This window comes from Aquarana catesbeiana, linkage group LG02 (genome assembly GCF_042186555.1).
Source record: "Aquarana catesbeiana isolate 2022-GZ linkage group LG02, ASM4218655v1, whole genome shotgun sequence".
Taxonomy (NCBI): domain Eukaryota; kingdom Metazoa; phylum Chordata; class Amphibia; order Anura; family Ranidae; genus Aquarana; species Aquarana catesbeiana.
In genome coordinates, this window is record NC_133325.1 from 676,661,582 (window position 1) to 676,676,361 (window position 14,780).

General features: G+C 40.0%; 1 protein-coding gene across 2 annotated transcripts in view; it reads right to left on the reverse strand.

The window, feature by feature from the left end:
* LOC141129011 (tapasin-related protein-like) overlaps nucleotides 1–14,780 on the reverse strand; it is an 87,414-nt gene that overhangs the window by 18,676 nt on the left and 53,958 nt on the right. For both annotated transcript variants that reach the window (XM_073616734.1, XM_073616735.1), the window contains exon 6: nucleotides 8,694–8,783. In XM_073616734.1, the coding sequence (XP_073472835.1) occupies nucleotides 8,694–8,783 (90 nt within the window). The remainder of the gene's footprint in view (nucleotides 1–8,693; nucleotides 8,784–14,780) is intronic.

The window sequence follows — 14,780 nt, forward strand, 5'->3', positions numbered from 1 at the left end:
TTTAAAGATCACCTATAATTCCTTCTATGCCGTATACCTTACGGCAGCAAGGTGAGAGGCTTGTGCACACAGAGGTGCCACCATTAGAAGATTAGCTGGGCACCGATCGATTGATTGCTCACGGTGGAGGGATTCACTATTTGTGTGGAACATTATTTCAGACTGTTACAGTGGAATTTGTTTCTTGTTTTATCACTTTCACTACCGGACTACATTGGTTTTATCCAGCTTTATTGCACACTCAGTGGTGCATGTTGGACTTTATCACACTGTTTATTCATTTGTTCACTTATTCAATCAATGTCACATTTTGTTATATAGATTTCATATATTTGGTTCTAGACTTTTTTTCATCACATGGTATTTTATATATTTTGTATATTGAGTTGATACACATTTGTATACCCCACACAGTACATCGGCATCATGTATACATTTATATATTTTTTCTGCTTAGGATCAGTTAATCAGGTGCTTGCTGCAGTGTATTTAGCCCCCATCTTCAACTTCATCTTGACAGTGCAGGAGTTACTTACCTTTATATCCGACCAGAGCTGACAGTTATTTTCGTTCAACCCATGGGGTTGAATGAAAAAAAAAAACTAATATTGTGTACCCCACTTTAGGCATGTCATCCACAAGAGCCTCTGTGAAATGACTGAGCGATGAGATCCCTCCGACTGTCACAAAGATGTAACACAAGCCAATCGTGTATAATCACCCAGGAAAGAAACGATGCTACAGGCACACTGACAGATGCTCGGCTCCAGTGTCTGCAGCGGGATGGAGCAGCTCACTCAACTGCCAGAAGAACCAGCGTCGGCTGGGATTCCACATCCTAGCTGGCGCTGGCTCTTCCGGCAGCTGAGTGAGCTGCTCCATCACGCTCATGTCCTAGACCATGCTGACTCTTCCGGAGGCTGAGATATACAGAAGCAAGGTTTGGGGCTTTATATGAAACATGCAGCCAGGGAGGTAACATGACACAATTTAATAATTATCTTTAATACCCTTATAGACATCTACACCGCATCTGCTCCTGAAGATTGGCAGTTTAAACGTGTCGAGCTATTAGATGCCGCCCACATTACTTTTATATACTATTAACAATATGTTCCAGTGGATTCTACCAATTTCAATTATGTTTTATACTGTGGAGACAAGCACAATGTCTAGCGCTTTTATGATGTTACCATTGTTAAACCAATATGTTGCTATGCCAATATGTCACTATATTACTATAATACTATGATATGGAATAAAATGTTTCTGTATTTTATTATATTGGATATTTTTTTTATTATGCAAGATATATGGTGGTTATTATTATGGTTTACCTACCAGACATCATTGTGTTGTGTTGCCTCCCTGGCTGCATGTTTCATATAAAGTCCCAAACCTTGCTTCTAGATGTCTCAATTATCAGAGATGGAGGTACAATCCAATGTCCTCATATAAAGTCCCAAACCCTCTTTCTTTTTTCTACCAGCGACTGAGTGAGCTCCTCCATCCTGCTGCAGACACTGGAGATGAGCAGCTGTCAGTGTGCTTGAAGCGTCTCTTCCTTCCTGGGAGCTTATACACGATCGGCTCATGTTACATCTTTGTGACAGTTGGAGGGGGAGTCAGCAGAATTCTCTGTCTATAGGCTCCTGAGATGTAAATCGGGCCCTGCCCAGGCAAGCAGCTAAATTACACAGATGAAATGCAGGTTGGTTGTGCCTCGACTTTAACGAGCCACAATCAACAGATAAAATGTACAAAGATTATTTTATTAATACAAAAAGCAAAAATGACATACATTTAAAACAATCTTTGGTAGACTGTTCAAAGGTATCTGTGCAAGGATCACCATCATTGAATAAATCAAAGTTTAACTTATATAGGATGAGTACTATGTACTGATTACGCGTTTCACAAGATAAAAACTTGCTTCCTCAGAAGAGGTACATATGGCTTTCTAAAAATAGAGACAAGGTTGTTAAAAAAAGGGGGGGGGGGGGAGAGGCAAAAAAGAGAAAAGAAAATGAAAGCCTGACTTATAGATCATAGGAGTCATACTATAAACCTCCATGAACCTTCAATGGTATGGTAATTGAATTGATGAATCTTCCAGGTAAAGATGAGTAAAAGTAACCGGACACAGACACCCAATGGTACATATGCCCCCCCCCCCCCCCCCCCCCGGAGTTGTGGAGAAAAGGGATGCCAAACACTTGATAAAGAAATCCCCTGTGACGGCAACAGGCTATTTAGCCGGGTACACCCCAGATACGGCCGCTTCCTTTCCGTGAGGAACTGGTTGTACCTGTGACATATTCACATTTGGTAACAGCAGTTCCTGGGTAACTCGTCACACTATCTATTTTTGGCACCTATCACCCACGAGAGAGTCTTGCTGGTTTGTTTGTTTTTTCACTTCAACACTTTGGCCATATATAGATGTTGGTGTGCATGCTAGCACTCATTTGGTGTGTTGTGTTTTTTATTCTATTTACTTGGCACTGTTTTCATTACACTTTTATGGTTTCTGTCTCCTTTTACTTGCTTTTCAATATTTGGGAATTTTTCACTACCAATGATCATTGAGGGCTTTGTCCCCACTTCACTTTGATTCAGTCACGTACTTAAGCCAAAGTTCACATATAATTTATATATCTCTTTTCTTTATATATTTCTATAATATCTACACTTTTTGCAACAGGCACTTTAATGTATCTAATTCTCTATTGAGTATGTCTTTTACTAATAATTTCAATGGACGGTTCAATTCACACACTTTCTTTTTCTTATCAGTCAAGTTGGCACAATCTTTGGGAATTGATAGCTTTTTACAGAACATCATTTTGTGCTGAGGTTTCTTTATCACTTTGTTTTCAAAAAATTTTTAGCACCTGTACTGATTTTTCTTTGCGCTCCGTGTTGCTGTCACAAGGGATTGCTTTGTCAAGTATTTGGCATCCCTCCTCTCCACAACTCCCAGGAGGAACCATATGTATCACTGGGTGTCTGTGTCCGGCTACTTTTACTCATCTTTACCTGGAAGATTCATCAATTCAATTACCATACCATTGAAAGTTCATTGAGGTTCATAGTATGACTCCTAAGATCTGTAAGTCAGACTTTTGTTTTCTTTTCTCTTTTTTGCCTGTCTTTCCTCTCCCCTTTTTTTTTTTAAAACAACCTTGTCCCTATTTGTAGATATCCATATGTACCTCTCCTGAGGAAGTGAGTTTTTATCTTGTGAAATGCGTAGAAAATCAGTATATATTATTCATCCTATGATGTATTCAATGATGATGATCCCTGGAGGAAACGGATCTCCTATCACAATTTGGATTAGCAGCAAAGATGGGAAGTGTTCTTATAATGGCCGAATATATATTGGCCTAAACGGATAAAGAAATTTTTTATTTTTTTTTTAAATTGTGGGGATATTTATTATAGCAAAAAGTAAAAAATATTGTTTTTTTTCAAAATTGTTGCTTTTTTTTGTTTATAGTGCAAAAAATAAAAACACAGCCAAAAGAAAGCTCTATTTGTGGGAAAAAAAGGACGCAAATTTTGTTTGGGTACAGCGTCGAACGACCGCGCAATTGGCAGTTAAAGCGACGCAGTGCCAAATTGTAAAAAGTGCTCTGGTCAGGAAGGGGGTAAAATCTTCCGGGGCTGAAGTGGTTAATTATCCAGACATAGACTGGGCGGAGGGAACCACGCATTCGTCTAAGGCTCGCCAGATCCTAAATGTCTTGCAGGACAATTTCATGGTTCAGATGGTAGACGCACCAACTAGAAATAAAGCGTTACTGTATCTACTGATTACTAACAATACAGACCTGATCATGGATGTGGAAATACTGGGCAATTTAGGAAACAGCAATCACAGGTCAATTGGCTTCAGTATAAATCAAACAAAGAGGAAACATAAAGGGAATACAAAGACACTGAATTTCAAAAGAACCAACTTCTCTAAACTATGAACCTGAGAGATGGATTTGCTTTAAGAGCATATTAAATAAGGGCATTACCCAATGCATCCCATTGATTGGGTAATACATTTAAAAGAGCGAACAAAAGTCCTGGATGGCTTAACTCCAATGTAAAAATGCAAAGGAGAAGGTCTTCAAAAAATACTAGGTTGAGGGATCATCATCAGCATTCAGACTTTATAAAGGATGCAACAAGAAATGTAAGGATGCAATAAGGGTGGCTAAGATAGAACATGAAAAACACATAGTGGAGGAAAGCAAAAATAAACCCAAGAAATTCTTTAAGTATGTAAATAGTAAAAAAGGGAGGACAGACCATATTGGCCCCATTAAGAATGAAGAAGGACATCTGGTTGCAAAGTATGGGGAGATGGCGAAGGTATTGAGTTTATTCTTCTCCTCAGTCTTCACAAGGGAATCAGGGGGCTTCAGTAACCAAAACTGCAGTGTTTATCCTCATGACACATCACAGGAAGCACCTCAATGGTTAACAGAGGACAGAATTAAAATTAGACTTGGGAAACTTAACATTAATAAATCACCGGGACCAGATGGCTTACACCTGAGGGTACTTAGGGAACTCAGTCACTGACAGTCTACTGACTGGAATGGTACATGCTGATTGGAGAAAAGCCAATGTAGCACCAATATTTAAAAAGGGCCCAAAATACATCCCTGGGAATTACAGAGCAGTTAGCCTAACATCAATAGTATGCAAGCTCTTGGAGGGGATGATAAGGGACTATATACAAGATTTTAGTAATGAGACTGGTATCATTAGCAGTAATCAGCATGGATTCATGAAGAATTATTCTTGCCAAACCCATCTATTAACCTTCTATGAGGAGGGGAGTTGCCATCTAGATAAAGGAAGGCCTGTAGACGTGGTGTATCTGGATTTTGCAAAAGCATTTGACACAGTTCCCCATAAATATTTACTGTACAAAATAAGCTCTGTTGGCATGGACCATTGGATGAGTACATGGATTGAAAACTGGCTACAACGATGAGTTCAGAGGGTGGTGATAAATGGGGAGTACTTGGAATGGTCAGGGGTAGATAGTGGGGTCCCCCAGGGTTCTGTGCTGGGACCAATTTTATTTAATTTGTTCATAAATGACCTGAAGGATGGGGTAAACAGTTCAATCTCTGTATTTGTGGACAATACTAAGCTAAGCAGGGCAAAAACTCCTCTGCAGGATGTGGAAACCTTGCAAAAAGATCTGAACAAATTAATGGGGTGGGCAACTACATGGCAAATGAGGTTTAATGTAGAAAAATGTATAATAATGCATTTAAGTGGCAAAAATATGAATGCAGTCTATACACTTAGGGGGAGAACCTCTAAGGGAGTCAAGGATGGAAAAGGACCTGGAGGTCCTAGTAGATGATAGGCTCAGCAATGGCATGCAATGCCAAGCTGCTGCTAACAAAGCAAACAGAACATTGGCATGCTCTAAAAAGGGGATCAACTCCAGAGATAAGATGATAATTCTCCCACTCTACAAGACACTGATCCGGCCGCAGCTAGAGTATGCTGTCCAGTTCTGGGCACCAGTCCTCAGGAAGGATGTACTGGAAATGGAGCGAGTACAAAGAAGGGCAACAAAGCTAATAAAGGATCTGGAGGATGCTAGCTATGAGGAAAGGTTGCGAGCACTGAACTTATTCTCTCTGGAGAAGAGACATTTGAGAGGGGATATGATTTCAATTCAATGATTACAAACACCGAACTGGTGACCCTACAATAGGGATAAAACTTTTTCACGGAAGGGAGTTTAACAAGACACGTGGCCACTCATTAAAGTTAGAAGAAAAGAGGTTTAACCTTAAACTACGTAGAGGGTTCTTTACCGTAAGTGCGGCAAGGAAGTGAAATTTCCTTCCACAGGTGGTGATATCAGCGGGGAGCATCGATAGTTTAAAAATCTATTAGATAAGCACCTGAACGACCGCAACATACAGGGATATACAATGTAATACTGACATATAATCACACACATAGGTTGGACCTGATGGACTTGTGTCTTTTTTCAACCTCACCTACTATGTAATTGTGTAATTATGTAACAGATACCTTTAAACAATTATGTACCAAAGATGATTTTAAATGTATTAATTCTTTTTGAATTAATAAAATAATCTTTGTAAATATTATCTGTTGGTTGTTAATACAGCAGCTCTGACCAGAGCTGACACCTGTTTTCGTTCAACCTGTGGGGTTGAATGAAAAAAAAAACAAATAGTGTATACCCCGCTTTAGGCATGTCATCCACAAGAGCCTCTGTGAAATCACTGAGCTACGAGATCCCTCCGACTGTCACAAAGATGTAACACGAGCCAATCATGTATAATCACCCAGGAAGGAAGCAACGCTACAGGCACACTGACAGATGCTCAGCTCCAGTGTCTGCAGCGGGATGGAGCAGCTCATTCAACGGCCAGAAGAGCCATTGTCGGCTAGGATGTCACATCCTAGCTGGTGCTGACTCTTCTGGCGGCTGAATGAGCTGCTCCATCACGCTTACGTCCTAAACCACGCTGACTCTTCCGGTGGCTGAGTGAGCTCCTCCACCCTGCTCACGTCCTAGCCGGTGCTGACTCTTTCGGCAGCTGAGTGAGCTTGTCCATCCTGTTGCAGACACTGGAGATGAGCAGCTGTCAGTGTGCCTGGAGCGTGGCTTCCTTCCTGGGAGCTTATACACGATCGTCTCATGTTACATCTTTGTGACAGTTGGAGGGGAAGTCGGCATAATTCTCTGCCTATAGGCTCCTGAGATGTAAATCCAGCCCTGCCTATAGGCAGCAAAGGCAATGGAGTGGCTTTTTCCTGTATAGTTTTGGACCACACATGTTTATTATCATTACCAGAAATACGGACATCTTATATAAACTTATTTGTTCAATCACAATATTCTAAACCAGGTTAGGACAAATGAAACGAAAGGAAAGGGGAGGAAAATGTTCAGTGTAAAGAAGAGATCCTAGCACCAAGTGGTCCATTTGGGCACCTAAGGTTTTGTGGCTACAAGTCCTAATGATGATGATCCAGCTCAGGTGGCATTGATGTGTTAATTGTCAGGGGAGAAGTAACCATGGAAATGAGAAAATTTGGTCTATTGAGTATGTCTTTTTTTTTTTAAACAACCTTGTCCCTATTTTTAGATGTCCATATGTACCTCTCCCGAGGAAGTGAGCTTTTATCTCACAAAATGCGTAGAGACTCAGTATATAGTACTCATCCTATGGAAGTTAGGCTTTGATGTATTTAATGATGATGATCCTTGCACAGATACCTTTGAACAATTATGTACCCAAGATGATTTTAAATGTATGTAATATTTGATTTTTGTATTACTAAAATAATCTTTGTAAATATTATCTGTTGGTTGTACCTCGTTAAAGTCCCGTGGACAATTTTTTCTGTGTGTATGTACATTTTGGGACTGAGACATACCCATGCCCTATGCATGCCAGCTCATTCGTTATATAATGAGCTCATCTCTCTGCACTCTGCTCTCCTCTCCTATTATCATGATCTTTGCACTGCAGCATGCCTGACTGGCTTCTTGTGCTGTTTCTCCCTCCCCCTGTGTGAGCTCTGCTGTACAGTAGACTTGAAGAGAGTGATACCAGGCCAAATTCAGGTGCTTACACTGCTTACTTACAAAAATAAATTTCATTCGGTAAAATGGTTACACAGCTACATTTATGTGTGCCTTTTATATCTGTCAGGAGTTCAACTGCTGGATTAGATGTATATTGACCTCTACATGTCAGCATTTCTGTACAATTTAACCTGAATATAGTTGATTGCTCAATCTAACTGTAAAATCTGTAACCCGTGTAAGGTGCTTAGAGTGTATTTCTGCTTTTGCAGTCAAATTTGAAAAAAAAATCCACTATATGTTTGTTATTGTTGTATTGCTATTAATGCAGCATATAAGGAAAAAAAAATCTTACCAGTCATGGCAGACTGCAAGCATCTCTGAACAATTTCAATGTGAGTTTGTCCCAATGGTAAGGCAAAGGCGACCGAGTTTCCTTTCACCAGCATACTATGATAAGCTCAGCTCCTCCTACATTTTTTACTTTTTGTTTGGACAAGTGAGAATGAGATCTGCCTGCACAGGACAGACAGGTTTAATTATGGCAAACACAGCTTCAGAGAACTATGTACGATTTGTAAATGCTGGATTTTCAAAAAAAGATCTAAAAAATTTAAGCTGCAATTTTTTTTTTTTTTTTTAATGTTATGATATGTGAACTAAAAACTGTAAAAATAAAGTAGGTATTATCCCAAAGCTGGCTGCAGATGTGGAAATACACTTTAAGCTTAAAAAAGATTTAGCCCGGGTTCACATTACAATGGGCTGCAGATCTCACAGGAGCGCTGTGCGTCCCTGTTCCCCGTTTCAGGGATAAATCAGGGCCGATTCTATGCCTGAATTCGGCCCTGACATGGAGCCAAAGACGCACAGCGTTTTTGTGCAGTGCGCTCCGCAGCCGCCCCCGAGATATGTGAACCGGCTCCATAGGGAGCCAGTCGCATTCTCCTGCTATGCGAATTAGATGTGCGGAAACGCACATCTAATTCGCATAGGTGTGAACCCGGGCTTAAGCAGTCTTGAACCCTTTTGCTATACAGAAATAGACTGAATTCTGAGATAACATTCATAGATCACAATAACTAGGTAGGCTTACCTGAGCACAATATTATTAACCCACAAAGAATGATTAAAATAAATATAATGATCATAGCTTGAAGAAATGTCCAGGTCCATCCATAGCTTTCTGTAAAACAAAAAAAAAAAAGAAATACAATATTGAAATGTCTATATTACAGCACTATATTTTCAACACTTGATCTGAGAGGTCTATATATAAGATTCTGAGTAATTCAAGTCTGTTATTTAGAAATGAATGGCTGTTTGCTTCAAATAGAAGTTCTGCTGTGGAGAAATCAAGTTGGCCACAAATTGAACCTGTGTGATTTTATTTACTGAGCATAGAGCTTTGCTATTTTCAACTTTAAGGCCGGGTTCACACCTTTGCGAATTGGATGTAGCTTTCTCCGCATCCAAGTTGCATGACGGGAGAATGTGACTGTCTCTCTACTGAGCCGGTTCACATATCTCTGGGGCGGCTGCGGAGCAGCTTGCACAGAAACCCATGTGCGTTTCAGGGCTGAATTCAGGCAAAGATGTGTCCCTGATTCACCCCTGAAAGGAAGAACAAGACTGCACAGCATTCCTGTGCAAACCGCTGCTGTCTTAGGTGTGAATCCAGCCTTAGTCTGTGACATAATCTCACAATATGGATTCCACTCTGGCAACAGTCAAATAAAACATTATGAAATAATGTACCCCTTCTGCAAAATACAAAGCTATTTAAAGTGACATTAAGCAATATCCTTATTTCCCCCAAATAATCCATACACATCCACTACTTAATGGCCCTTCAAGCTTTCTTTCATTAACCACTTGCCGATATTATCTGATGGGACAAGCACGAACATTTTACTCGTACGATGCCAGATCGTATGATTTTCAAAGAATCAGTACAGTTGTCGTTCGATAATACAACACAAATACACTACAACACATTAGATCACTTCTGAATTTTTATTCTGTTATACAAGAGTTTTCAGCACTTTAGTAAACTCTATATTTTTGATATGAGACTAGCAACCAAAAAAACGGACGATCTGTACTATTTTTGGATCGTGTGTATGGACCACAAGTGTAGCACACTAATTTGGTCTGTGTCTATAAACGCAGACGGTGGCTCTGGAGCGAGCCTGCATGAGTGCTCCCAGAGAAAGCTGCTTTCTATGGGGACACATGCTGAAGAGGTGGAGCCAGGTGTGGCGGCAGGGGACATAAGGAGAGGAGGATCAGGGCTGCTCTGTGTAATACCATTGCACAGAGCAGATAGGTATAACTTGTTTAATATTTTAATTTAAAAAAAAAATGAAGCTTTAGTATAACTTTAAAGTCAGTAGTGCAGCCACCATGTTTCTATCATGATTGTATTACTTTACAACTTCACCTCCCATTTTTAAATTATTTTTCTGAAGACTAAAAAGGAGAATCTGACTACTTCTCATAATGGTACAATTAGCCTCCTTTGTACATGAATAGAGATAAGCAAATTGGAATAGTGATGGGTCATTTAAATTCCAAGTAGTTATTATGCAGGGTTCAGATTTAATTGTTATGAAGAAGCTGGTTACTTCGCTGTTATGCTATCACATTTTCTATTCTATTAGATCCATATTCAATTGATCTGAGCCTGTTGTCCTTCAAGTATAACTAAAGACAAACTTGTTTTTTTCATTACAGATAAAGTAGGGGGGTGTTATAACCCTGGCCAGTTTTGTCTCTGCCATCTGTGTCCCATTGGAGAGATTTTCCTTAACGTCCTGTCCCATAGCCAAAACAGGAAGTGAGAGGAAATACCTTAAAAATAAGGGAATCTCTTGGGGCCCTCAGGGTCATCAAAGTTAGTGTTTGTTTGGAAAATGTCCTCTCTATTCCTGTTCTGGGGACAACCCAACATTGTAGATTTATTTTTTTTGCTTTCAAATAAATCAAGATACACAGGGAAAATAGAGAGGCTGCATCTCCCAAACGGGGCCACAGACAGCACTAAAACCTGACAGGTGTTCTAATCCATCTCCACTCTGTCCAAAACTAAAAAAAAAACAGTTTGCCTTTGGTTATACTTAAAGTGACTGTAAAGGTAACGATTTAAAAAATAAAAATAAAAATGTCTTTATTTACCTACTCTGTGCAATGGCATTGCCCCTCCTCCCTGTCCAGTGCCCCCATGGGAAGCCGCTGCACAGTGCTGGATCGAATGAGGGCTCAGGTAAGGAAAAGAGGGGGTGGGGGGGGGAATTCTAATGCCCAAACATTTGTTTACCTTAATGAAAGAAACCACTTTAACAGACCAGTTAGCTCATTATGCTCATTAGCTCATCTCTACATATGAGACACAGCTAATATAATACATGACAGGAGTCATGTGACAAATCATATTTACTAAATCACATTTAGTTTGTTAGGAAATCATAATACTGTTTTTAGAAAGCCTGCTATTGGTTGCTATAGGTTTTTAAATCTGTTTCATTCTCAGTCACTGAGCAACATAATCAAGTTATATATATATATATATATATATATATATATATATATATATATATATATATATATATATATATATGTATGTATGTATGTATGTATGTATATATATATATATATGTATGTATGTATGTATATATATATATATATATATATATATATATATAAATAAAATGGTGACGTGTTCAATATTTATTTTACCGGCTGTGTGTGTGTGTATATATGTGTGTATATATATATATATATATATATATATATATATATATATATATACACACACACACACACACAGCAGGTAAAATAAATAATAAATATTGAACACGTCACCATTTTTCTAGGTAAATATATTTCTAAAGGTGCTGTTGACATTAAATTTTCATTTTCACATGTCGGTAACAACCCATGTAATCCATACATACAAAGAAACCAAAACAAATAATTTCAGAAATTAAGTTATGTGTAGTAAAATGGAATGACACAGGGAAAAAGTTTTGAATACTTGAAGAAAGGGAGGTGCAAAAAAAGCATGGAAAGCCAAGACACCAGCTGAACTCTATTAGTAATTAAAAAGCAATCCTCCCCCTTGTCATTGCAAATTAATATCAGTTGGTTCAGACTCAACTAATGGCCTATACAAAGGTGTCTCATTACCAAGGTGTCACACAAGAAACATCTCATGATGGGTAAAAGCAAAGAGCTCTCTCAAGACCTTTGCAACCTTATTGTTGCAAAACATACTGATGGCATTGGTTACAGAAGTATCTCTAAACTTCTGAATGTTCCATTGAGCACTATTGGGGCCAAATTCTGGAAGTGGAAAGAACATAATTTCACTATAAACCGGCTACGAACAGGTGCTCCTCGCAAGATTTTTGACAAAAGAATGAAAAGAATTATCAGAAGAGCTGTCCAAGAGCCAAGGACCACTTGTGGAGAGCTGCAGAAAACCTGGAATTAGCAGGTACAATTGTTTCAAAGAAAACAATAAGTTACGCACTCAAACACCATGGCCCGAATGCACGCCCATCACGCAAGACTCCATTGCTGAAGAAAAAGCAGTGCCAGTCAGGACCTCTACATATGCACTAGATCCCAGCAACAGAACACGTGGGCATTACTACATACATTATTGTGTCGGCCCTATTCCAGATATCCTGGGTCAGCAGTGGGTGGTTCGCCATCAATGACCCTCTTAAGCTCTGATACGCTCGCTGGGATTCCTGTAGATCCAGACACCATGTCCATAAAAATCTATATCTGATTGTTCGCAATACCACAGCTAGGTTGTCATTTTGTGTACATGTGTCCTCCATATGTGTATATACTACACTTTTATATGTACACTTGAACATTGGCAGTGTTGAAATACAGTATCCAGTTGATCGATTGTCATTTGCCTTGATTTCTCCTGAAAAAATGTCCCTGATAAAGGGATTAACATTGAGATCCTGAAAAGCGTTGGGCAAAATAAAAGGAGATCAACAATTTCAATTACACTAACTGTATTGTTTTTATTGTTATTATTTTTATACTATATATGGTGATGTATGCACCTACTAGTCTTTTTTAAACCAATTCAATACATTTTATTTCTTTACATATCTTGACACTCTCTAAATCTCTTTATATATTTGCCCTAAAAGTCCCCTGTGTACTCTTCTTGGGGGGCACGTTATCTTTGTTCAGTTGTCATATATGGGATATGACAAAAAAAGGGGGAGAAAAAGTGAATTCATTAGTGAGGAACAGGCAGGAGTCAGTGTAAATTTAAATACTATATAATGAAAAAAGACTCACAATATACACCAATCCAGAAAATATCCTGATAACTCAGGTACCATCACCATTAAAAAGACCAAACAGTCATGTGCAGACACAGATGGCCACCTATCACAACCAACCACTCGTAATAGGCATTATAAATCATTCACTATAATTAGACATCCATGATATCAAGACATAGAGTATATATGCAAAACATTGTTTGAAGTCCAAATAGCATGGGGGAAGGACAGCAGTTGATTGAATAAATGTTGGGTGGTTGTGACAACAGAACTTGATCAGCACTGAATAGTAATATAGAAGGCAGGACTGGCCGTTATGAGGGGGGGCAGTGATGTTGAGGGGCCGTGGTGGGAAGGCCCATGAAAGAATGGAAGACACCGCAACCGCTGCAGAGCACAAGTATATGTGGGAAGGCAGGTCGGAGCCTCTCTAGGCCGGGGATGGCTCACAAGGCTGCAGACCAAGAAGTATGGATGGAACGTGCAAACAGCTAAAATAGGAGAGGCAGGATTGATAGTAGGCTGACACTGTGGGACGGAAGCCAACTAGCATACACAGTGAGTAACTGAAAATAACAGTCCCGAATCAGGGATACAGAAAGGTAGGATCTCACCCGGTGTTGCTTGCCGTCCACGTCGGGAAAGAAAAGTTGAAACTGTCACAATCTCCTGTTTGTGGAGTTCCTTTTAGTAGATGGTCCAATCCAGTGGGGAGTCATCCAAAGTGTGCCTCAAGCGTGATTAGCAAGTGGGCAATGAGAGTGAATGGACTCACATGGGTGCTGCGCATAAAGTCCAGGCAGCTGAGGTAGCAGTCTCCCCCTCGGCTAGTTACTGTGACAGGATTCAGGCAGCCGCTGGTCTCGCGGGTCAGTGTGATCAAGGCTGATAGGTGGATCTGTTAGTCAGCCGATACACTAAGAGCAGCGTGATGGCGTCATGCTGACGCGTTTCATCCGTAGATCGGATTTCATCAGAGCATGCGCAGTAGCAGACCTCATCAACTTATATAATATTGAGACGGGATCACGTGGGTTCCGGCGTCTCCTTGCCAGAGCTACCACGCTGTTCACTGACAGCCATACACAAAGAAGAAACATAAAACATGACTAACAGAGTGAATCCGTAAGAGCAAACCGGGAATAGGAGAGGGAGGAAGGAGGGGAGGGAAAAGATAAGAAGAAAGGACAGAATGGAGGTGGGGAGAAAAAAAAAAACAAAAAACCGGACTGTGGAGAATCTCGATGAAGAACAGAGCCATGGGGTTATCAGTGGGGGCTACAGACATAAAACTCCGACCATTAGGAGAAGATGTGGACAAGTAACCACCAATAAATTTATGGGGTTAGGAATACCCCGAGGTTGCACTCATTATTTAACCCATGGGGGTGCATACTGTTGGTGTTGTATATCCACATCTTCTCCTTCTGGTACAGAATCCTGTCGAAATCACCCCTTCTCAGAGGGAGGTTGAGCCTGTAAATACCTTTAACAGTAAGCCCCTCGGGGTTGCCGCCGTGTGCTTGCAAGAAGTGTAAGGGAATAGGTCGTTCATCGTCCTTACCCAGAATAGACTGGATATGTTCACTCACTCTTACCCTCAGTGGTCTCTTAGTTTTCCCCACATAATGTTTCCCACAGGGGCAGGTGAGCATGTAGATCACCCTGGTTGTATTGCAGTTAATAAAATTATTAATTTTGAAAAGTTTTTTGCCCTCAGAGTCGGAAAATGTGCTTGTACGTTCAACGTACTTACAAACTGAACAGCGACCGCACTTAAACATTCCCTTCAGGGGCGGAAGATGTATCAGCCAGTTGGGGGTAGGTGATCTTTGGTACTCAGAGTGAATTAAGCTGTCTTT